Raw genomic sequence first — 25,834 nt, forward strand, 5'->3', positions numbered from 1 at the left:
GGCTGTTTATTGACTGAATCCTCATTTTACAATCAGTTGATAATAAATTTTAATAATGCACTTTTTCTAATGAAGTTGTTTGTTATTCTGTTTAAATAACATTTATTTTCAAAATGTCCAACATATGAAAGATCATTCCAACTGGTTTCAACAACCTTCATGTGTACGCAAAAAAAATGTGTATTATGTCACTGCTTGATGAGTCTGGTTCCTGTAGTGGTGTTTAATATTATCCTGCCAAATCAGGAGTCCACAGAGCAGGGAACTAGACTAACTGTTGATACACCACCTAACAAGATTCCTTTTTTTCAAAAAAAGTGACATTTATTTCGTGAGATAATTGTCAACGTCGAGACTCAATTTTTGTATTGTTTAATTAGTACAATATTGTTGTCGTGATTTCATTGGAAGTAATAATGAAGCTTATCATCTTTGAGGATATCTGTAGATAGTTCCCGAATGATGTCATCAGCCACCATATTTGTGTTCAACTGGCAGATTTACCGTTGACTTTATATAATGTTTGGAAGTTGAAAACAATTCATTGAATCTGAAGATTCCTTTACGAAAATTACATGAATAAACAGAACACAAATTTGTCTTTCTGTTAGTATCTATAGTTATGATATAAAAGTTGACTTTGCATTCAGTGTGCCTTGTTAAAAATCGTAAAATTTGCTGATCACATATAGGAGAAACTGCTAAGTTGCCCATCATCCAGGTAAAATGGGCAGAATATCGTCTGCTAGTGACCTTATCAGGAAGCATCTAGAATTCTCTGAAACTTGCTTGCCCACAATGGTCCATATCTGTGAAATCAAGCTCTTTATTTTATGAAGTATTCATTTCACTTGGCTGCCTTGTTATCTTTGATCACAGTTATGAAAGAGTCGGTTAATTTAAGGTGGTTAATGTTACATAATAACATTTATAAGTGTTCGATTGATCAAATGAAGTGAGTTCACCCGACATACGACCGGGGCCACTAGACTTTAAGTTTGTAGGATTTTCATGCCTTTTAACTTGTCTTTTATTCCATCTCCTTTATTTGATTCAAAAGACATAATTAACCTGATAATACAAAGGAGGCCAGCTTTTAATTCAGTGCGACAATATAACAAATACTTCTGGAAGTCAGTTATCAAAACATGGTCCGCACTTAATTAGGTTCTCAGAGAAATGCTCGCAGACATAGCTGTTATGGTAGATTGACACATTTTACGTTTAATTACAAGAGGACACATTGAATTTATGACGATTACACTTGAAAGGAACTAAAAGATAGAACTGAAACACAAATTTCAATAGATAGAAAATTATTTAATTTTTGTTTGTTTATTAAAGTACTGCCTCCACTCAGCGTAAGTGACATTTTCATCGATTGAAATTTCCTTACGTATCATTAATTACAGTGTATTAGGAATGTTGCTAAGAAAGAAAATGTAAAAAATTGTATGACCTATTTTTAAATTTGATATTTCATAGTGTTGATTAAAATTTCCAGGTCATATCTACCATTTTCGACAATAAAACAAGCGATACATCAAAGTTTCTGTTACCAATTTTGGATCATGATTTTCTTCAAGTTCAATAATTAGGGAACAATTTGTGGGGTATTTTCTGGTTTAAAAATGTGATCCATGCCTGACCCCGCGTTATAAGCGAGTTCATGAGTTATCAGGGCATGAGTTTTCGAGGGAGTGGTGTATTTTGAAATTAAATGTAGAAAAGGCAGAATATAAAATACAGACAATTTAAAAGTAGAGAGCAATTTTCATTTGTTTTCTCAAACATTTGAACCCAATGGGATCATGTGCTACGAACCTATTTAGCCCTGTAAAGGTTAAGATAAACGAAAATAAGGAAAGAAAATGAAATTAAGACATGAAGATACTTATTTGATCAAGATATCTTTCTGAACCGCCCCCTTTAGATAAAATCCTGTCATGCCCCCTTTAGATAAAATCCTGTCAGTGTCTCTGAACCTAGTTCCTTACGAAGAACATGTTGCTGTCACTAGTCAACCAACAATAACTATTTGTTCCCTCCTTGATTGTTCTTTGAAGAAAAGCAAAGCTGTAGGACCCTGCAAAATGCACAACTTTTTCTAGGATGTTGGACAGTGGGGTATTGCGACTCTTTTTTTTTCACCTGATATCAGACAGGTCAGTGAGAACTGGATGTTTTTGTTGTTGACTTTTTTATAATAAGACCCTCTGTTTCAATAAGGCATTGATAAAAGTTATATCTCGGCATAAGTTAAAAACTACAGCTGCTGGAGTCAAAAGCTATCTGTTTTTAACTGATGCTCTAAACCACTAGGTCACTGATATTTACATTTTGCATGTCTGTGTAGCACAATGTGCATTCTATAGTTGTTTATTTAATGACCATCCTTTTTCCTTTTCAGACATATGGCAGTGTGAATAAGACAAAAGTTGGCATCATTTTACAAAGAAGTGAGTTTATATGTTGATAGATTTGGTATATGCTCCACATCATTATCACTTTGGCATCATTGACCATCCACACTCTGTATGACCATCCACACTCTCTACAACCATCCACATTCTGTATGACCATCCACACTATCTGTATGACCATCCACACTCTGTATGACCATACACACTATCTGTATGACCATCCACTCTCTGTACGACCATCCACATGCTGTATGACCATCCACACTCTGTACGACCATCCACACTATCTGTATGACCATCCATATTCTGTATGACCATCCACACTATCTGTATGACCATCCACACTCTGTACGACCATCCACACTATCTGTATGACCATCCACTCTCTGTACGACCATCCACACTCTGTATGACCATCCACACTCTGTTCGACCATCCACACTCTGTATGACCATCCACACTCTAGATTAAGTTCAACAGTAAGGTTTTTGTATGCTTGTCATAAATTGGACATATTATGCTTTGGTGTTGTCCACCCATTAACATTAACTTGTCAAGCCCATTACTTTGTAAGAATTTGAGAGATTCTTTTGAAACTTTTCCCAAATATGTATGATGACCAGACAGTATGCACTGTAGCATATCCAGACCCTCTGCCTCAAAGTTTTGATAATGAGGAAGCAAAGTTGTTGGACTTTTAGCTTTGTTCTGAGAGTAGCTTGTCAGCTGCCAAAGATAATTAAATGAAATTTTACAAAATTATATAGCATGACTAGACAGATGTCATCATGCAAGGTCAGAGTCATGTCAAGGTTATGATGTATTTATGCAACCGGCATCCTTGCCAGGATGTTAATTTTTGAACCAGTGAAAATATTTTAATGAAACTTGAAACATTTGTATATCTTGATTGGGCAGTGTACTTTCTTTAGTTAAAGGTCACAACAAGGGTAAATATAAATTTATTACTACTTGTTCAGAACATTGAACCACATGCGATATTTTAAAGAATCAAACACCACATACCATATATGCTCACAAAACTGCAAACAACAAAGATCCTGATTTTCCATAGCATAATGCACCTGATGATCAGGGTCTGTATTGTTTGCTCTAAAGATTTTAAAAAAAAAACATTACCTGATCATAAAAGCTAAGGGGTGTAACTACTTTCTTGCAAATCCAGTTGTCCCAGATAAAACAATTTAGCTAACAAAGTTAAAAGTTATGTCCCCAGTTAGGTATTGGTTGGACAGAGTGTACTTCCCTTGACATAGGGAGTGGCTGCAAAATCCATGAATATCTCAGTTACTAATTCCACTCATGCCGAGAAGTACCCTATCAACACAAGAGACCTTGCAAAAGCCAGAATCAATGCTGATACAAATTGGAGTTTTCGCTTCCCAAGGAAAATATACTCCATCTCTATTTCCAACTTGTTTTATCTTTTTATTTTGACAAAATTATGCCTTTACAAATTTAGCCACACTTTGTTTTCTTTATATACTTCATTGTACTTAGGTGCTTGCATGGGTAGCCTTTGCGACTTCACAACTAGTTTTATGTTCACACGCAAGTTCCTGTGACCTTTAGAAAACTCTTAATGCTTGTATAATATAATGTATGCATGTATAATTCCACAATGACTGGCTACATACATGTGAGTTTTCTTTGCTAATACATGCAGTGTTGGGATGCCTTGCTTCATTGGATTACCTGTACGGGTTGTCCTTTGGCCTCATATAGGTAATATGGTGAATTATTTTGGCAATTTAATCTGCTATTGTCCAGGTAATGCTTTAAAGCATAGATTTTCACCAACTTTCTGTTTAAATAGTAAGTGACAGATGCTGAACTACCACAGGTTTATTTGTTCTGCTCTATTTGTCTTACGGATTAGACCATGGGAAAGTGCATAAACAGACAACTAAGAATGAAGACACTATAAGCATTCATGTTGACATGGCCTTATTGTGGAAGTTTTTGGTGGATAAGGGAGATAAAACATCTAATGACTCTCCAGTTACAAACTGCCGGAAATCTGTACGATCAGAGATTGTCCTGGCGCCTATGTCACCATCACAGGACTTTTCATTGCTGGCTGTGCCTTTAGGCCTTGTCTCTTAAGGGTTCACTCCACAGTTATTGATGATATAAAAGTAAATGAACAAAACAAAGCATCTGTTTGCTCCATGGACCAGTTGTGTGGATCATCCAAACTTGTTGACTCAGGTGACTTTCTCCCTACATCATGGCCTATTTCTATTGCGACTAGCCTAGACCTACTGCAGGGGATCTTCAGGGTCAAAGACCTCAAACAATAAGTTCCTGGAAATCATTCTGTCATCCAGTGTGTCAAACCTGGTGCATATGGGTAATTATGGAGACCAGTCTAACCCACATACTGCCTCACTGCACTCTCCATTTATGATGCTGAGCTTAGTACCTCAGCATCTGACATATGTCGCCTTTCATTTTTCTCAAACCCTTGGTCAATAGAAGGGAGTCTTTAATCTATGTGGAAATCACTGTTTCTACTTCTGGGTGCTTCACAAGTTTTGTCAGTAAAAGACCTTGACAATCTTTGCCAGTTCCATCTCATTCAACTTAAGTGATGTCAGCCTCACGTAATGCAAGCAGAGATGATGATGCTTGCTCTTAGGTTCCTTCTTCACTTCTCAATCTCACTATGTTGATGGAAGAATCAGTCTTCAATACTTCCATTGAAGAAGTTTTCTGCATTTTACCTTTGGAGTTCAGCCGTTCTCCTCCTACCTTATCAACCACCTGGACAAGAGCTAAAGCATTGGTTAATCTTATTTCAAAAAAGGAAGAATCCAACTTCAAATTACTTCCACAGTCTTGCAGAATCACATGCTTTTTGAACAGTTTACATCTTCAATTGCAAGACTCCAGCATCAGCCATCTCTTATTCTCATCAAGATGACAACCATCAACTTTTTCATTGGTGGTTCTGCTCTTGTCATTCACCTGATTTTCATTTGGAAACCACAAAAGTTGACCATAACATCACAGCTGTGGGGATAACTGTGGATGATGACTGCTGGACATGACAAGTGGTTTCTGAAGGACTCTGCATCACTTTCAAAATACTTCCTCCACTGTCCAGATTCCCATCAGCTACAAACATTCAAACAAGAAAAGCCACCACCTTGCAGTTCTTCCAGGAAGCCAGTGGAATTGGTCTCCCCAGGACCGGCATCTTTTTTAAGCCTTTAACTGGAAAGTGAGTCTACATTCTATCCAATAACTCTACAGTGGTGACTTATCTTTAGCTTTCAACCAGACTCACTATTCATAAGCAAATCTATAAATCCACTAAGAAGAACATCACAAACATAGTCCATGCAGCAAAATCAGTCCACTACAGTACTAAGACCATGGAAAGTTCCAGATGCAAAGAGCACTTCGAGATTACTAACAAGCTAATGTCAAGGAACAAATGTACACCACTTCCAACTACCATCTCTATAGTTGACCTTCCAGACCTATTTGCAAATTTCTTCTGTGACAAAGTACAAACCATTATAGATAAGCTTGACAACACAATTTCAGTTGACTCATCGTCACCATACAGTTGGGATACAGAATTTCAGCGGCAATCATTAGCAGCATTTAGTACGTACAGTTTTGATGAGTGCACCAGAGTCATGTGAACTTAATCCAATTCCAAAATCACTGCTGCTTGAGTGCTTAGGTCCAGTATTGCCTTCACTAACTGATGTTAATAATACCTCTCTCTCATCTGGGAAATTCCCATCATTTTTTAAAACTGCCATTGTAAAGCCTCTGCTGAAGAAACCAACACTCAGCCATAACGATTTAAAGAACTACTGCCCAGTTTCTAATCTCCCATTCATATAAAAAATCTTAGAAATGGTTGTTCTATCCCAGCTTGTATCTCATCTAAATTCAAATAGTCTTTTTAGCCATGTATAGTCTGCATATCACCCTTGCCACAGTACTGAAACTACTCTTCTAAAAGTTGTTAATGACATTCTTTCTGCTTTGGATAGCAAAAAGATTACAGTCCTCACCCTCCCAGATTTGTCTGCAGCATTTGACAAAATAGACCATGATATATTACTTCACCGTCTCCAGCATGTATTTGGCATTCATGATACAGCCTTACTGTGGTTCAAGTCCTACATGGTCAACAGGACACAAATTGTGTCTGCAAATGGAATACACTCCAGTCCAGTTAATCTATGTTGTGGTGTTCCACAGGGGTCTGTTCTTGGACCTGTTCTCTAAATTATACACACTCAGCCGCTCTCAAGTGTCATAGATCATCATCCAGTGTCTCACCAACTGTACGCTGACGACACCCAAATATACAAATCTAGCCATCCAACTGAAGTTGATGCTACCATCCAAGGTGTAGAGAGGTGCATTTCTGTTGTGAAATCATGGATGACATGTAACAAGCTGCAGATGAATGATGATAAAACTGAGGCCATTCTAATCAAACCGCAAAGACTTTCTCAGTCACATCCTTTACCTCAAACAATAAATATCAGTAACACCAACATTAAATTCACACAGTCAGTACAAAACCTAGGTGTCACTCTGGACAGTACTCTCATGTTGCACTAACATGTCATGAACATATGCAAGGCTGCATATCTTGAGCTGAGATGCATCAGCTCCATTCGCAAATATCTTTCAGTTGATCCTACTATCTTTCAGTTGATGCTACTAAAATACTTGTATGTTCATTAGTACATTCAAGACTGGACAATTGTAACTCAATTCTGTCTGGTTCATGTCAATATCTACTTAAGAAACTTCAAAAACTTCAAAACACAGCTGATCGGATCATACTTAGAGTACCACGATCAGAGCACACCTCCCCGCTGCTCTGTACCCTACGCTGGCTATCCATTTGATCAAGAATCAAACACAAAATTTGTTCTCAGTGCTACATTTCACTGACGGAGTCCAGTCCAACATACAAATCTGACCTCACCCATGTGTACACACCAGCAAGATACTTACGCTCCTCTTCTGACAATCGTATACTCAATATTCCCACTACGAAAATGGAGTCATATGGAAAGTGGAATGAATTGCCCACTGAACTTAGACACAAAGCCACAGTGATCCCATTCAAGAGTGCTCTTAAGACTCACTTACTTCAAACTGCTTGTTGTTGTTGTTGTTGTGGGGTTTAACGCCATTTTTCAGCACATGATAGGCTATGCATGGCGGCCAGTATTAATGGTGGAGGAAGAACTCAGGAAAATCCCGGGAAGAACCACCGACCCACAAGAAGCTACTGGCAAGCTTTCTCACATGCCCACATTGGCCAAATCCTGGACTCGAACCCACGCAGACAGAGGTGAGATGGCAGTGATCCATAACGGAGAGCACTTTAGACCACTCGGCCACTTGGAGCCCCTTATTTCAACTGCAAGAACAAACTTAAAGATCTAATAATGTTCCATACCTTAAATATTTTCAGCATGTTTTTTATGTTTTTTAATTTCATGGTGTTTTTTGTTGTTGTAATAATATCATTATATATGTTATTTTTAATGTTACAAGTGTTGTCTAATGTTGTAAAGCACTTAGAGCTTCTAAAGATTAGGCGCTATACAGTCCTCATTATTATAATTATAATTATTATTATTATTATTATTATTATTATTATTATTATTATCTCAAATGGCTGATAGAACCAAGCCCCAGACCTTGCATACTGCTGTGGGACTTTTTAAAGTGGTGTTTTCTATTATAAATCCAAATCCAAGTTTGTCTTATTCCAGGACACCCAAACATAATAGCAGATATGCACCTGATGGGACCGGCCTTTGGTGGTCCTGTTTGTGACAAGGTGAAATACTGAGCTCCCAGTTTGCATCCCACAGCATTGAAAATATCAGAGAACAGTTCCGGGCAAAGTCAGTGCTTGCGGCAACTGCTCTAACCTTGTGGGCCAAAATGCATAACAAATCCATCTTAGTTTAATTTCTTGGTATGCAGGACAAATAATCCACTTAATTCAAGATGAGAGGGTCTGTACTGTTGTATAATCCTGACCCTCATTGAGAGGTAAAAATAGGCATGATCTCCCACAATGCAATGGCTCTGTCTTTTAGATACACCACTTGAAGGCTCATGCTAGCCAAAAGTGGAAGTGTCCAGAGTAGACAATGATTTCAGTAAGTGTCCAGAGTAGACAATGATTTCAGTACCAAGGTCTGGTTGCCCTTCGATGGAAGCTTGTTCTTGGCAATGAAAGAGGGAACTGCATTAAGTGAAACTGGCCCATCTTGTCGGGACTGCATGTAATTCAGGTCCTCTTATAGGGCATGTATTTCACCAATTCTGTCTACTGTGATAATGAAGCAGGTCTTGTGTGAAAGGTGAGCCAAAGCAGTTCATATGTTGTTTTGTTCAAGCAGGTTATTTCCCATGATAGATATATATATATATAAAGCATACAAATCATATGCCGAATAACAATCTTTTCAAGTGCACTGGATCCAACATGGGATCACGTGTGTCAGGGATTGATTAAGATAAATGCAATAAACTGGCAACAAACAGTGTGAGAATAGTACCTAGCTAGCCAAGCACTTTTGACTCTTTAATGAGTCTTTTTCAAAGGCAAGTACAAAACATAGACAAGACAAACAATTGATTGAATATTCTGTTGATGAACATGGTTTACAGAGATAGCAAAATAGTTCTGAGAAATTACTGTCTCTGATGTGTAATTAACTTGGCATTTTCCTAGTGATGCAATATTTAATATGAAAATTGTCTACTTGGAGTTCTCGTGGGTCGGTGGTTCTTTCTGGGGCTTTCCCGGGTTCTTCCTCCACCATTTATACTAGCCGCCATGTATAGCCTATCTTGTGCTGAAAAATGGCGTTAAACCTTATAACAACAACAACAACAACAACTACTTGGAAAACAGAAATAACTGACAGAAAGTCTCTGTTATCCTCATAAGCAGAGATCTAGAAATTTATTACTTTGAAAATTTTTCACTCTTTGTTTCGAATTGGTTCAGAAATGGTTAATTTGAGGATGCCTTTATTAAGGAAAAGTTTAACAATTTAAAAAAGGAAACTTTGGATTAACACTTGAATTAGAAGAATATTTTTGAGGGCTATTCTGATTAGATGTGTTGCAGTTGAGAGGACTGTACTGTTGTGTAAATTAGTTCTGCTGTTACAGTAAAACCTGTCATGAGCGACCTCTGCTATGAGCGACCACCTGTCATTTCCGACCACAATCGTAATGCACGGATCGATTTTACTATATAAACGCTCTGTTATGAACGACCACCTACTCAACGCGACCAGCGACCGCGATTTCTTGGCAAAATATGCATTTTGACACTGCTATGAACGACCGCCTTGCCAAAAAAAAAAAAACATTGACACCACTGACCTTAACTTAATCCTTTGTAAACACTAGACCTTGGGATAAATGTAGTATGCAAACAAAGTGCACATTAAATAACACTATAGTTGAACAACCATATATCGAGATAAACACCTCTAACCATCATTTAATCCTTTGTAACAAAGACTGCATACACAGTAAAGATTGCTTTAATAAAGTATTTAAAAAAAATGTGTCTTTCTACAGTATCAGTTTTGTGAAATTTACAACTCCAGCGTACGGTGTCATTTGTAAACTGCAGTAAACCAGATTAAAGTACATGTCACTAACCGCCATTGTAGTACCGAAGTCATGTGAATTGCCAGTAAGAGTAACATCAAAGGGAGTAATGATGGATATACGCAGTCAATTTAGAGGTTTGTATTTTTTCTTTATCTTTATGAAAACTCACAAAACGCCGGTATTCCTTATGTCCCAGTGAGAAATTGTTTGAAAAGGCTTCAGTGTAGGTTTGAGTACATCGTTTGTCTTTCCAGTTAATCCATAAGGCCTGGAGGGTGAAAGAGCTCATTGTCTTTAATACTAGTAAGTGAGAATCATTTCCGGATTTTTTTAAAAATTATTTTTTATTTCTTTTGTTAGTGTTTCACCAAGCCACCATCTGTTTACCTGGGTGCAGATGGTCGGAACCTTTGTTTATCGAGCTATAACGCTCTTGATTTAAACTTCGTCTCAGAATAAATGTATTGTTTCTTGATGAGTTAATTATGTCTTTTGGTTTCATTCATTGGTACATAATATATATTTATTCCACATTTCCCCAAAACCTGATAAAAACCGATAGTCTTTATAACGTCAACACTAATAACAATGGCAGAACCTCCGCTGAAAAAAAAGAAAAATTTTAACACTGGAAGAAAGGATTAATGTCATTGAAAGAAATGAAAAACGGGAGACTGCTTGCAAAATAGCAGTCAGCTTAAGCGTCGGTAAAACGCAAGTTCAAAATGTAATCAAGGACAAGGAGTCCATTAGAAACGAATGGCAGAAAGGTGCATAAGCACAGAGGAAATATGCCACGGCACGACGGACAGTTTACAGAGATCTGAACGAGCGAGTATGGGAGTGGTTTTGTGTTGCAAGGAGTAAAAACATGCCAGTAAGTGGAAAGTTGAATCAGGAAAAGGCAATAATTGAGATACATGTTCAGACCAAACAGCGGTGTAAAACATGTCAACAAAGTATAATGGATTTTTTTAAAAAAAACAAGTGAATAAGTGTATAGAATTATATACATCATATCTCTTCATTTTTTGTACATATTAATGTGATGCTGAAATATAAATTTTATTCTTGTTGTTTGATAGATGTATATCTTTATTATATAAAGATATTTTGAGAGGAATGCATGCAGTATTTAACAAGATTTATGAATAAAGGATATGATACATGTACAGTGAGTATGGGTTTTATTTATTTGTCAACAATGCTAACTATTGACCCTGAAAACCAGTCCATTTTCACACACCTCTTATGAGAGACCACCTGTCTTGAGAGACCGCTTTTGGTTGGCAGAAGGGGCGGTCTCTCATAACAGGTTTTACTGTAATTTATATATTTGATTTTGAAAATGTTTTAAAAACAGTATACTCTAAACAGGACCTATTCTAATTTTATTGATTTCTACTTATTATTTTCATAATTGTATGCATGCATATTCGGATCTTTTATATTTGAAGTACTTTGGGTAAGGAAAAATGATTTTTGTAAAAATAACATCCATAATCTCAGAACAGCAGATAATCTGTGTGATCTGTTTAGTTAATAATCTGTCACTTCTGTGTGAGCTACATGTATTTAGCAGATAATAATCTATGTGATTTGTTTGGCAGATAGTCTGTTGGCAGATAATGTGTATGATCTATTGGGTAGATAATCTATATCAACTCTTTGGCAGATAATCTGTATGATATATTGGGTAGATAATCTATATCAACTCTTTGGCAGATAATCTGTATTATCTATTTAACAGGATAATTTTTGTATGATTGATTTTTTTAAGAATATCTTGATAATTTTAACAATAAGTTTTGGATCTGATTTGATTGCCTTTTGAGCCAGTTAGCATTGAGATATATGGATTTTTGTTTAATCATTTGCAGGTGTGTTGATCCTTATGATGTGTTGCCTTCCTTGCTTTGCTCTTCTTCTCAATACAGAGCACCTGCTGAATGTGATAGGCCAAAACCCAATCATTGCTAAGTAAGTGAAATTTCCTTATCTTACAATTAACAAGTATTACAGAGCAGTGGACCTTGTGATTTTGTATGCTAAGGACCATTATAGGATGTAGCTTAATAAGGAATCATGACATTTCTGGAAAGAAAGTGCCTGTTTTGTAGGCCTTGCTTCAGTGTATATGAACCCTAAAGTAATCACTCTTTCCATACAGTCATCTGTCAGTCCAACTGTATATGTATGGGAGCCTTAAAGTAATCATTGTTTCCATCCAGTCATCTGTCAATCAAACAGTATATACATGGGTGCCCTAAATCAATCATTGTTTCCATCCAGTCATCTGTCAATCCTTCTGTCTATTCACACTTCTTTTAACCAGCATAGCTTTGCAACTCTTCCACATAATTTGATGCCATTTGATGAGTGGATTGCCTACTGCATATATATATCCTGTTTTAAGGTTTCGTCTTTTATGATCCAATTTAAATGGTATTGGATCTTTTTCTTTCTTTGTTGTCTCTTCACTACAATAGATCCTTGTAACCAGCATGGCTCAAGAACTGTTCAACATATTTTGATGTAATTATTGTCTCTTAGCTCAAGATTTGCTTTTATTTTGTAATAGAATTATGGTCCCTGACAATTTTAACTTAATATAGAATGCTGCTTGTAACCAGCTTAGGTTGGTAACCCCTATGCTTATATGGATGCCATTTGGTAGGTGCATTGACTTTTACATGTTGATGTACCTTTAAAGGTTTTGTCCAGTGTAGTACCATGGTGCCATACAGTAAAGAGCTGTCACATGAGTTGAAAAAATATTGCATTTACTGACAGAAATATATCTAAAGTAAAAGACATATCCAGGTCTATGATTAAAATATTTTGAAAAGATTTGGAGAAAATCTGATTCAAAGTGGTGGGCCAAAAAAATAAGCGGTGTAAGATCATGTACTTTTTTGTCTGGTGCACATGAATCGTAGACAGACTGTATCTGACCTGACTCTAAATAATACAATTCCAGTACCTGTTTCTCATTGAGGGAATTTAGATATGAATTTAACAACCACAATCTCTATAAAAAGAAAATTTTTACCAGTGCCATATTTTATGGTGCAGTGAACAATGAAATTGGACAATTGAGTGAAATTGATAAAATATCATTTTCACTGATGTGAAATTTGTTATCTTAGATCAGGATAAGAATGCATTTTTGTGGTGAAAACACAGTGCGGAATCGTAAGCAGAATGCTGGGGAATGTACAGTTGTTATTCTCCATGTATAATTATCTCTGCAATGTGTTGGACGTTGAAAACCTTTAATTGGGTTGGCAATGTGATATCTATTGAAAGTATCATGAATTCAGTGAGATACATAAATATATGGGCAAAGAATTCAAGAAGATAACTGTGTAGTGCATATACCAAGGAAAGCAAGTCTATAGAAAGCCACAAACAATACTCAGTCTATTCCTTGGTCATCGCAAGTCACCAAACTTTCAAAAGGGCTGACTGAAATTAAAACTAATGGTGATCTCATCATTGTCATCAGCAATATTTAGCCGTCACTGGACTGGGCTGATGTTACAATCTGTCATAAAAACAGATGGATCATTTATGAAATACTAGAACTAGTATCATTTTCTTCTTAATTTCCACGGTATCATGATTTTAAATTGCAAATTTTGCCTCGACAGCATGTTACATGACCTCTCACTTTTGACCCATGTCTGTAGGTAAGCAGTGATTGTTACTGCTGAGCATTTAGATTTGGGCCTATCCATCTGCATGTCATCCATTTGTACATCTGTACATTCAACCATCCTGAGAAATGTCTTAGCATAATTATGCAAAACCATTTATGGTTGACAGATTAAATTTGGCAGGCTTATTTGTATGCATATATGAATGCCATGATCATATTTTCAGGACAGCTATTTTTCAGTGCTTTATAACATTAAAAACTTATTAGACTTGATTTTTTATATATAGAAGATCTTTATTAGCACAAAGAAGCAAACAAGTACTTGAAGTCGACAAATAACTACACTGCATTGGGTTTATGCATACTTTACAAATACAAATTTAGTTTTAAATTCCATTGATGGATGGGATTAAGAGACAGTGGCTTTAATTGTATGAGTGGTTATTGACATTTTAATTTTTGGGTTTGGGTGATTTTCCACAAAAAAACGTCACCATCATGCTTACAGACCAAGACATGTGAATACATGTTTAAACATGCTGCATGGGTTATCATTTAAGGTTGGGTTTAATATGAAGTTCATGTAGCAGGGAAAATGCACTGTAACCAGTCTAATGAAACCATCAATCTGTGTCATCTAAAGTACACCTTTGATAACTTGTGCTCAGAAAACTTGTGAATCTTCATATAATGTGGGGTCAGATATTGATCCCATTTTTGTTTTCTAGAAAATTTTGATGAAATTCGGCCCTTATTTGTTGAAAAGGCCGTTCTAAAACAATCCGATTCAACAGCATGAAATTTGTAACTTTTAATAAGAAGTTGTATTGTTTAAGATTTGTATATGAAAAAGGATTTCAATACACTCTAAATAACAATATTTTGATCCATGAAAATGTAAATGTCAGAAATTTCTACCAGTTGCAGTACTTGAAGAAATAAATACTAATGAAATAAGTTGTCAAGTGAAATTCATGTTTTAGTTCTGTCTTTCAATTAGTCTCATTGTAATCATCATTAATGCTACATGCCATCTTGTATTTAAACATCAAAGCTATGCCCGTGAGTGTTTCTGAGAACCTAATTGTGTGCTGATTGTTTTTTCTCCATTTGCAGAAATGTTTATTGTTTTGTTTCAGTGAATTCAAAGTAAACCACATTGTATTATTACAATAATTATTTATTTTGTATGGAATCAAATAAAAAGGGAGTGGAATAACTATAAAAAGTTCAAAGGCATGTAAATGCTGCCTGTGTAAGAACTAGCAGTCATGATAGTGTGTTATTTCAGTGGACCAGTTGAACGCTGACATAAATATTATCATGTAGGTAACATAATTAAAGTAACTAACATTAATTAGTGGTTTATTCTACAAATTAGCAAATGTGGTCAATGATAACCAGAAATGTAAAGTGAATGGAGTACATTGTGCATGGAAAGTTTTGGTTCTCAGATATGGTTCATTATGGCATTGTGAGTTTCAGAATTTTTAAACAAATGTAAAATACCTGAATTGGCCCTTAGAATTTTGTTCAGGGATGAGTCAAAATTTTATTTAACTTGCAATGAAATCATGGCATCAGTAGTTTACTAATTGAACAGTTTAAAAAGAACAGTTTTGACGTTTGCAATTTTATTTCATGAATTAAGTTTCAGTAGTTTGTAATGAAAGGAGATATTGTTTGTTGTGAATCCACAGTCACACACAAAAAGCATTGATGTAATACACAATGTTTTCAGAGGTACGGGTCTTGAAACCTCTGGGAGTCAAGTTTCTAATAATTTTTCTGAGGTTAGCTTGAAAGCAAAGATTATTTGTATAGAAAAGTGAACAATTTCATCAGAAAAAGCATTTTACTGACAATTATTTCCAGTGCAAATATAAAACACGTATTAAACCATTTAAACGTCCTCCACCAAATGTAATACATCATATAAAATTAATTCTTCATACAATTTCTTTTTCAGAAATTCTGGTCTCTATGTTAAAGTTTTTATAGCCGGTCTTCCTGTAAGTTTGATTGCACTCATCTTTTCTACTTACATTCATTAGTTACCTGTCAGTTTATCAAGGTGAATAGAATATTATGTCTAGAAATTCCATACATCTTTAGCCAGATATTACCTCATAATGTTATATTTCACCATGTGATATATATATATATATATATATATATATATATATATATATATATATATATATATATATATATATATATATATATATATATATCTCTGTGTGTGTGTGTGTGTGTGCAATTAACTCACATTTCTGTAGATAATGTAACTTAATAATTGCAGGAAAAATGACTCATCAACCAACATCTAAATACATGTGACAGAAATAGAACATTAGATCAGAAATTTCAAAATTTTGATGATTGACTTCTAAAAAATTAGGATTTCTTAATTGGTATACCTGCTATGTGTTTTAAGGGGATTAATAATAAAAAATGCATTTTTTTCATGGTATTCTCTTTTTATTAAAATAAGTCAACAAGTTTTGAGCACAAATCAAATTCTGATTGGCATTGTGCTGGAAATAATAACTTACTTGAGTCAGGGTAATATCATTTAAATAAAGAAGGTAGAGTTGTATATCTCGTTGTACACTTTAAAAAAAAAATTCCAATCCACACAGATTTTTAGTTTTCTCCATGAGTTTACTTCTTGGTGTCCAGTGATGACATACACAATGATTTTTTAATTTCTCCTTTGAATATTTTCACATTACATTAGAAATATTATCCTGTTCAGCAGCAAAGTTACAAACTAGCAACACCTGACAGTGCCAAGGGGAGCTAATGGACAAGAGTTATTGCCCTTTGTCTATTGAACTGAACAGAAAATGCCATTTTTTAATTTTAGTAGAGCTGGACTTGCAAGATTGCAGACTGATTGGGTAATATCCTCAGAGAAATATAATTGACTTAACAATTTGCTTTCACACTTGATAACAGGCTGTCAGTAGTTTTCTGGTATCGATTTCAGGTATGTGATGGTATCTGCATATCTCAAGTGATATAATTTTTTCCCCATATACTATCCTAAATCCAGTTTGCATGAAGCTCGCAATGCAGACACAGGATTTTTGTTACTTTCCTGCACCAACTTAAACCATGAATTCCTAGCATTGTTGAACATGCTGTAATATTTTTTAGCCAATAGCTTTTTTGCATTGGGAGAAAATCATGGTTTGGCATTCTTAAGAATTAACCAAGCAATGATAAGAGCTTCTCATAGATGTACATATTTAAACATGTTGAAAAACACAATCACAGTTAAACAAGACAGACAAGAAAATGTAAATGCTTATGCCTTTCTGCCAAAATCAATTTTTTGGTCAGTTGCTTCTTTTGATGCCCCTGACACCAAAAGGTCAATTTTTAACAAAAGACTCAACAGCCATAATTTGATCTCTTTATATCTTATAATACCTCAATAAATATCCTGCCTTTGGCCTTTAACTCTCCAAATTACAGCAATGAGGTAATCAGTTTGTTGTGTACACAAATCAGCCATTATGTAAACATTTCATAATTACATACACAGCACACACAATTGCACCTGTTCCAGTCCTTAGTAGACTGGTTGTGGCTGATTTATTCATTGTAGTAGTTTTCAAGGTATGCTTTGACTAATTTACAACAACTCAGTGATAGCAATAAGTTGAACAGTAGTTTCATAGGTATTTGTTGACCAATTTTGAAAGTCAGTTTATTTTGTAATTTGATAATGATTCATGCAGTCTAACATATGTGTTTACTATATATATACCAATGCTATAGGCCTATAGATCAATGATGAATTTCTACTCATTCATTAATCATAAATGACATATGAAAATAATGATAAAAAGTATTAACAGTCCCTGTTTTCTAAATGAAATTAAATAGGTACACGATTTCATCGGAATCCTTTCTTTTTTCCATTCTCCTCTCCCCTATTGTATGTAAGGGATAAAATAAGCAAAAAATCTGGAGTGAGAGGGAAAAACACATTGCGCTTCATAAAAACATTAAAACTGAACTTGTACCAAGTAACCTACAGTAATCTGGTTCATTGAACGGTATGTTTACGCTTTCATTGGGATCTATCTACAGTGTTTATAATATCAATGATACATAGTTGCAATAGCCAGTAGGCACTTGGCCTATATGTTAAATTTGTTGGTCAGAGGCATACTTACTGTAGTGTATTTAATGCTTTGTTGTTTCTTAAACCTATTATAATGATGTAAAAATTGATTATTAATAATTTAATATAAAAATGTCCAAATGGTTGCCTCCTTACCCCCTCTCTCTCTCTCTCTGTCTCTTTGGATTATCTTAGCTAGATACAAGGAGAGAGAGAGACAGAGAGAGAGAGAGAGAGAGAGAGAGAGAGATAGAGAGAATTGTATAGACTGTCAAAATGGTAATTAAAGCAAAAAAAAGACTTAGATGAACTGTCAATATATGAAAATATTTTAATTACCTATTCTTAATTCATCAGTTCACTTGGTTTCTATACCACGCTAATTTCCATGTGCCAGTACATGAATGCCTGACAGTTCAGGTTGAGTCTACAAGAAGGTAACTGTGTTGGCAGTGCACTATTTTCTTCATAAAAACCATATTTCATGTTTCAATCATGAGTGTATCTTATATTGATTTAATAAATGTGAATAAAAATAGAAACTCAAAAAGAAAACTATCAACTTATCAATTTGCATTTGTGATTGTGAACAACAAGAAAAATCATAGAACTACATTTTGTAGCTGACACACTCACAGGGATGTGAGGAATTAATTTACTCGGTCAATACACAGTTGCCCGCAGCATATTGTAACTTCATTCAGAGTGCAGATATGTGATATAAATAAAATATATGTATAGTATGTATGCTGTATCAATGATATACCACTCGTATAAATTTTTTGTTAAAAGGAAACTCGGCAAGCCTCATTTCCTTTTAATGAAAACTGTATACAGGTTGTGATATATAACTGAGAAAGCATACATACTATATATATATTCTATATACATATGTATATCTGACTTGTTTTGTTTGTTTCCTTCTTCAAACTGCTGCATCAGCCTAGCTTTGTAAGTGTTTTTGCAACTTTAGTTTTTAGTAGGCAACAAAATAAAGTTTAGAGTATCTGTAATAACTTGTTCATGTTAGGTTACTGCTAAACATAGTAGTGTATTTTTAGTAAGCAAAAACATTTAAAACTTTCATGGGTGTCTATTCAATGTTTTTTTCTTTCTTCATCCAACATGTGTTGGAAGTGTTCTTTTCTTACAACCAGACAAAAATTTGTTAAGACTTAACATCCAGCCTTACCATGTTCTGATACCTTATGTATTTAATCATGTCTTTAAAAGTGATTTTAAAAGAAAAACCCGACAGCTTGACATTGTCCTAACCATATCCTGCAATTTTCATATTGTTCTCATCAGCTTGAAGATTAATCACCTTTTTTCATACCAAGATTGACGTTTTTTTAAAGTTTGTTGACACAAAACACTATAAAATCAATTTAGTTGAAAAGGTACAAATTTTACTTGCCCCACAAACTTTTAAAGCAGTGCCTTCTGTTTCATTCCTTTTCGACAGCCCTGGGTGTGATGTTATCACCCTGGCAAAGATTGTATTTTGCTTGTGGCTTTAATTGGATTGATTGGACAATTTTGATTTACATGATTTGCTAAAGTTGGAAATATTCTGCTTGTTTCATCGACTGCCAATGAGATAAAAACTCAGTGGGGCTTTTGGTGTACATAAAAATTACTCATTATACTGCCTTTAAGTATAACACTTTCCTGCATAGAACTTGGATACAGGCATGGATCCTATTAAATTTATTAAGTGTGTGGGGCCATCATTGCCACACCATATTTTTTTCATTTAATTTTTATGGCTGACAAGGACTTATGATGTTGCTGTTTTTGATTATTAAATCCCTTTATTTGTTTTGTAGTTTTGTGTACCAGGATCTATTCTGGAACTGAAAATTGGGTGGGTGGGTGGATTCCCTGTCCATTTAAAAAAAAAAAATTCTTTAGAATATAGGAGAGATTTTTCAAAAGGAAAAGCAGTTTGGGGTTTAAAATTGTAATGCATGATTTTTGTGCATTCAGTTGAGTTTTTAGTGCACCTTATTAGATATAAATGCAAAGGTCATAGTCACATGCTTTAGACTATACCCTAGTGTACCACATGGATATAAAGTAGTACATTTTTATTGAAATTGCACTCCCATTATGATTAGAACATACTGTAGTAAAAAGATGGACTTGCATATAAGGCAGCATTCATATCCCATAATGCTTGGAACATCAGTACAAGGTGGACTCACCTAAAGCAGTACACTTATATGTCTTTCATGAACAGTTTTAAAATTAGTTAGATTTTATGTTGTTATGAAGCATGTAATTATTTTTTTTTCTTCTTTCAGGCAAGTGTTCTCTCCTTTGTGTTGACCAAGTATCTGCAGTGTCAGGTATTAACACTATCATCTTCAGTTTGCAACTTTCACAGTCTTCTTTTGCTTCTAAGTATGCATTACAGAAATGCATTTCATCAATATATTGAGGTGCTTTGCTGCTGTGTAGCTTATGACATCAACTGTCTAGGGGCCAAATGATGTAATATGTCATTATATTCATATTTTTATGTTGAGACCACATTAAATTGAAAAAGGGAGACATAAATCACACCCTCATTATAAAGCCCTTTATTACAATACCATTCCTTCTATTAGATGGGTATTGTCATGTATCTCATTTTAGTACGTAGTATTAAAATTAGATGTATTTTCTTTCATTATCAAGTGGTTTCACCATATGGAAGTTTAATTAATGGCTCCAGTGGACAGCTTTGTAATCAGGGAGTGATGTAGTAGTCAATATTTTGGTTCCAGTAGTGGAGTCAACAGTTTTATTAAAGTTTTGATTACGATGTATCATTTATTTATATTTTTATTCTCTTGCTTGCACCTTTGGCCTTGGTATTAAGGTCCATTACATATAAAATGTGTGTTAAGGTTTTATTTCATGTTTTTCTTTTCCAAATTTTTTAATATTTTCTTGTTGAATAATAAAGTATGAAAAATGGCAGCTACGGTTGGTCATGCGGTCTCACTGACATGACGGTGAACAAGTTCTCTCAAGATTTTAAAGCACATAAAAAATTCTTCTGTGAAAAATAATTACACAGCTATAACAATCAGACTTTACTGTTACATTTTTCCACACATAATAGATGTGTACCAAAAATGTAAAATGGTTAAAATTGCTGTTAAATGTAACATACACTACATTGCTTAACAGTTAACAGGCAGGCCTATGTGTATGGAGTCGAATCAGTAACAGGTATTCCAATTAAAGCATGCTGCACTTTGTAACTATGCTTTATGAGGTAAAGGGTTAATAGGTAGACTGAACTTTCAATTTCACATTTGTTATATCATGAGATTCATCTGATCCAACTGCAAACTGCACAGAGCCAGTATGCACTGGCCGAGTAATCAACCGAGCGCATTTTGCAAAAGCAGATCAGTCTATGTTGTTTGTTCTATTGACTACTCATTGCAAACTGCATAGACCCAGACCTGTTAGCACATTATGGTCTTTGCAGTTTAGAGCTGGATTAGAGTCATATGTGAGCATCAGTGGTATTAATCATTAAAATTTTCTTCACGGGAACATTTTCTTTTTGCATATTTGACTTTTAACATTTTTCACAGCATCATAGTCCAGCATATTTATTAGATAAAAATAGACCATTTTACAAACATGCTTTTATTGGTTATAAGTTTACAAGTATCAGGCATTCACTTTTTGTGAGAAACCTGTGACAGTTATCAGTTCAGGAATTCAGGACACAAAAATATGTTTCCAAGTTGTATCGTTTTTCATGAAAACTAGTAGAAAATACCTTCAGCAGATTAAAATTAGTGATTAATTAGTTCTGATGAACTGACAATTGATTTTCAAATTTAAGCTGATTCCCATATATTTATGAGATTGGTTTTGTTTGATTTTGTAGGATGTAACACTATTTCTCAGCACATGATAGGCTATACATAATGGCCAGTAAATATGAAAACCACTGAAGCTAATGTCAAGTTTTCTCACATACCCATGTTGGTCAAGTATAGACTCAAACTCACACAGACAGAAGTGAGATGTATAAGTGACCTGTAAAGACTAGCACCTTAGATGACTGCCACCAAGAGCCCCAGTTTGTTAGAATTTGGCACTCTTCACTATACAGCAGTGAGATGTATCAACATTTCTTCTAGTTACTAGCATTTTAGGGCAGGCTAGGCCAGTTTCACAAGGATATAGTTAGTTTTGGATACTAGCACTTTGGGGCAAGGATATTGTCCTGGATATTAGCACCTAAGGGCAGGCAAGGGCCAGACTTGCAATAGTATGGTTTGTCTTGGATACTAGCATTTTAGCGCAGGCTGGGGCTGGTCTCTCAGGGGTATAGTTAGCCTTGGATACTAGCACTTTAGGGCAAGGATATTGTCTTGGATATTAGCACATTGGGGCAGGCTAGGGCCAGTCTTGCAAAGGTATGGTTTGTCTTGGATGCTAGCATTTTAGTGCAGGTTGGGGCTGGTCTCTCAGGGTATAGTTAGCCTTGGATATTAACACTTTAGGGCAGGCTAGGGCCATTCTCACATGGATATAGTTAGTCTTGGATATCAGCATTTTAGGGCAGGCTAGGGCCAGTTTCACAAGCATATAATTAGTTTATGATACTATTACTTTTGGGCAAGGATATAGTTAACCTTGGATATTAACACTTTAGGGCAGGCTAGGGTCAGTGTCACAAGGATGTAGTTAGTTTTGGATACTAGCTCCTTTGGGCAGACTAGGTATGGTCTTGCACTGGTTTTGGATCTGCTCTTGTTTCACTTTTATAAGTTAGGATGGCTGAAGGTTTACCTACTTTAGATCACATGTTGGATATTTACCAGGGCCAGCCCAGAGTCCAATGATAGCCCAGATTAGTAGGCCCAGATAGCCCAGATTAGGCCCAGATAGCCAAGATTAGTAGGCCCAGATAGCCTAGATTAGGCCCAGATAGCCCAGATTAGTAGGCCCAGATAGCCCAGATTAGGCCCAGCTTGCAGGTGTGAGAAACTTAAGATGATCCTTGAGCACTTGAGGGAGGTGGTTGAAATAAATTTTGTGCATGCACTGTGTTATTTATATTAATGTTAATATGACATTTTGGTTAACATTGGGAAAAGTAAATGTCTTGAAAGTGAAATGATTAAGGCAGCCTTGGAATACCAAATTTAATAATGTGTAAGTATTCTATACCAGGACATCTTTGGTGTGCCCCAGTTTAGGGTGCACAGAGTTACGATACTCATGGAAAATCAAAAATAGCTTTTATTAGTTGTTCAGAAATATTGTAAACTGACTAGGTGTGGTAAACAATTTGTGACTGTATGATGTTAATGCTATTGTAGTTTTTATTTCCTTACAGAGTATTGTGTTACCAAGCATCATTATAGGTCTTCTTGCTAATGTTGTGAATGCTGTTGCCCATGCCGTACTCATTATTGGAATGAATCTTGGAATCATGTGAGTAATTACATCTTGTTAGTATGTACAGTCTCTGCCAATGATGTTGCCATGCATTGTAATGCTAGCCTTAGTTGCTAACAGATTTCCTGATTCTATACTTCTCATGTCTTACTGCCATACTTGTTTAGGCAAAAATTTGGTCAAAATTTTCTACACAAGTTTCCCTGTTATTTGTGTCTATTTATGATCATGTATACTCACTTATAAGCTGGGTCTATCTGCAGACAACATAGACCCTATCATGCTGACATATAATACACTGGCAAATTAGGGTCTGTGTTGTTTGTTCTGCTGACTACCCCAAACAAACTTCATAGACCCTGATCTGCTGGCCCAATATGCAATGCCAGATCTGGGTCAGTGTAGTTTGCAATCTGACTTGTATGTAATTTTATAAGGTATACCATATATTAATGTCCACTGTCTTGCAGTCTTTGATGTCAAAAAGTGACATTCATGAATTTCATACTCTAGGAAAATTCATCAGGAAACCACCTTTTGAAAAAGCAAAAGCAGTGTTTTATTCAGATAGTAAGTTAAGTGCCTAAATATTGGGTCATGATTTTAACTTGCACTTATTGTATTAGACAAGAAAATTCTCAGACCAGCTAGACAATATACCACAAATTTAATTTTTAAGTGTTTTTTATTTGGTCCAAGGGCAACAGAAACTTAACATTGAATGTTATAACATTGCAGTAATCAAGAACAAAATAAATATGATTTGTAGTTTTTTATACTTCTGTTGTTTTTTTTTTATAATTATCTCTTTCTTACTATTCAGTCTATATATCCTAGTTAGCTCTAATGATATTCAAAGAAGTAAAGAGCTTACCGATTAATGGAGCATTTGATACAACATTTATTGAAATAATGTAATTGTCCAAGGAAAAGACGATCATGCATGAAAACGGTTAAGGTGGTAGAACTGTAATTTAATATATCTTTTTTAATTAATTTTTTTTTTTGCTACTACTTGTTCTTACATTTTTCTATGTCCCTTTGAATTTTTTTCTCTTCCCAAATTTGAAGGACAGGGATACACAATGTCCATGCACTTGAAATGCTATGTGCAACACTGGTGCATTATTGATGGCAGCTCTGGGTCTATACCACTATTGATGGCAGGTCTGGGTCTGTACCATTTGCCATTCAGGGTTCATATTACGTGGCAGAATAATACAATTTCACTATACAAAATTGTGAAAATGAGTATCATATCAATGTTTCAGTTGATATAACACAACATAAAAGATACCATTATACAGTTACAGGTATTAAGGCCCAGCATCATGACATGAGAGCCTCATATTAATTACCTTTGTTATCTATCCATCTATCTGTCTGTCCATTGACTCCCCCATCTTGTAACTCATCTATCCATCTGTCTGTCTGTCCATCAACTCACACATATTGTAACCAATAAATCTGTGCTACTTTTACACATAACTTGATACTGTTTTGTTGGTTGATTTGCCTTTGAAAGGTTTCATCTTTTCAGATTCATTTTTGATAGAGCTGTTGCTTTTTTACATTCATTTTGAAGCTTCACAATGGCATTCTGATGTAGTTTAGGTGTATAAATTGTCTCAAAATCTTGATTAGCCCTTTGTGAGTTTTGTCGACTTCATTTTGGATACATTTATGGCCGTGACAATTAACTGGATAGATTGTAATCAGCCAAGTAACCATTCAACATATTCTGATAATAGTTTGATTTGAATATTTTCTCATTGACCTACATATATCATTTATTGGTTTTGTTTTATTAACTCCATTTTAGAGAGTTATGGCTTTTGACAATTTAATGTCTTTACATGGAATGATGCTTGTATTGATAAATTCCAAAAGGGATTCGATATCAAGCATTCCTTTTCAGTATTTAGAGTAATCATGGCCCCTGAATGCCCATCTTCTCCTAACCTTGGTTTCCCCATAGTATTTCCTGTGTTGACGGCATTACAGAGCAAATTATAATGAGTGGGTTCCTTTGCAATGTACACATCTGATAGCTCTAGTCAACATGTAATTAGGTTGATGCTTAGCTTTATCAGCTTCATAAATTAGTGTTCATCAAGGCCATTGGCCAAAGTGAAGATAATTGTTCTGTGTTTAATAGATTCTTGAATCAGATACAATAAAAAGTCAATAATGTGTATAATCGCTTTTGAGTCCAGTTCAGCTGCAGACTGCACAGACCCAGATCTGCCATTGGATTGCAGACTGGGTCTGTGTAGTTTATTAGAGTAACCAGTAGAACAAACAGCATAGAACCTTATCTGCCATTAAGATGTCAACAGGTATCCATGTACTCAGGTACCTACCCATTGATAACAACCTGGGTAATAAAATGAGCCATTGGGTACCCATTTAGTTCAGATCAAAGATTATATCTGGTGACATTTGGAGTGAATGAGACACAGAATAACAAGTACATTTCAAGGCTCATGTCATGTGACTATTGGCTGCTGCATATTTATCCATCGTAGA

General features: G+C 35.2%; 1 protein-coding gene across 1 annotated transcript in view; it reads left to right on the top strand.

Moving 5' to 3' along the window:
• LOC149799788 (multidrug and toxin extrusion protein 1-like) overlaps positions 1 to 25,834 on the top strand; it is a 77,985-nt gene that overhangs the window by 16,049 nt on the left and 36,102 nt on the right. Inside the window, exons 5-9 of the mRNA XM_089959172.1 lie at positions 2,411 to 2,459; positions 11,966 to 12,065; positions 15,716 to 15,758; positions 20,191 to 20,235; positions 23,244 to 23,341. Coding sequence (XP_089815298.1) covers positions 2,411 to 2,459; positions 11,966 to 12,065; positions 15,716 to 15,758; positions 20,191 to 20,235; positions 23,244 to 23,341 — 335 coding nt within the window. The remainder of the gene's footprint in view (positions 1 to 2,410; positions 2,460 to 11,965; positions 12,066 to 15,715; positions 15,759 to 20,190; positions 20,236 to 23,243; positions 23,342 to 25,834) is intronic.

The sequence above is a fragment of the Sinohyriopsis cumingii genome, chromosome 5 (assembly GCF_028554795.1).
Source record: "Sinohyriopsis cumingii isolate HCF-2022 chromosome 5, ASM2855479v2, whole genome shotgun sequence".
Classification (NCBI taxonomy): Eukaryota; Metazoa; Mollusca; class Bivalvia; order Unionida; family Unionidae; genus Sinohyriopsis; species Sinohyriopsis cumingii.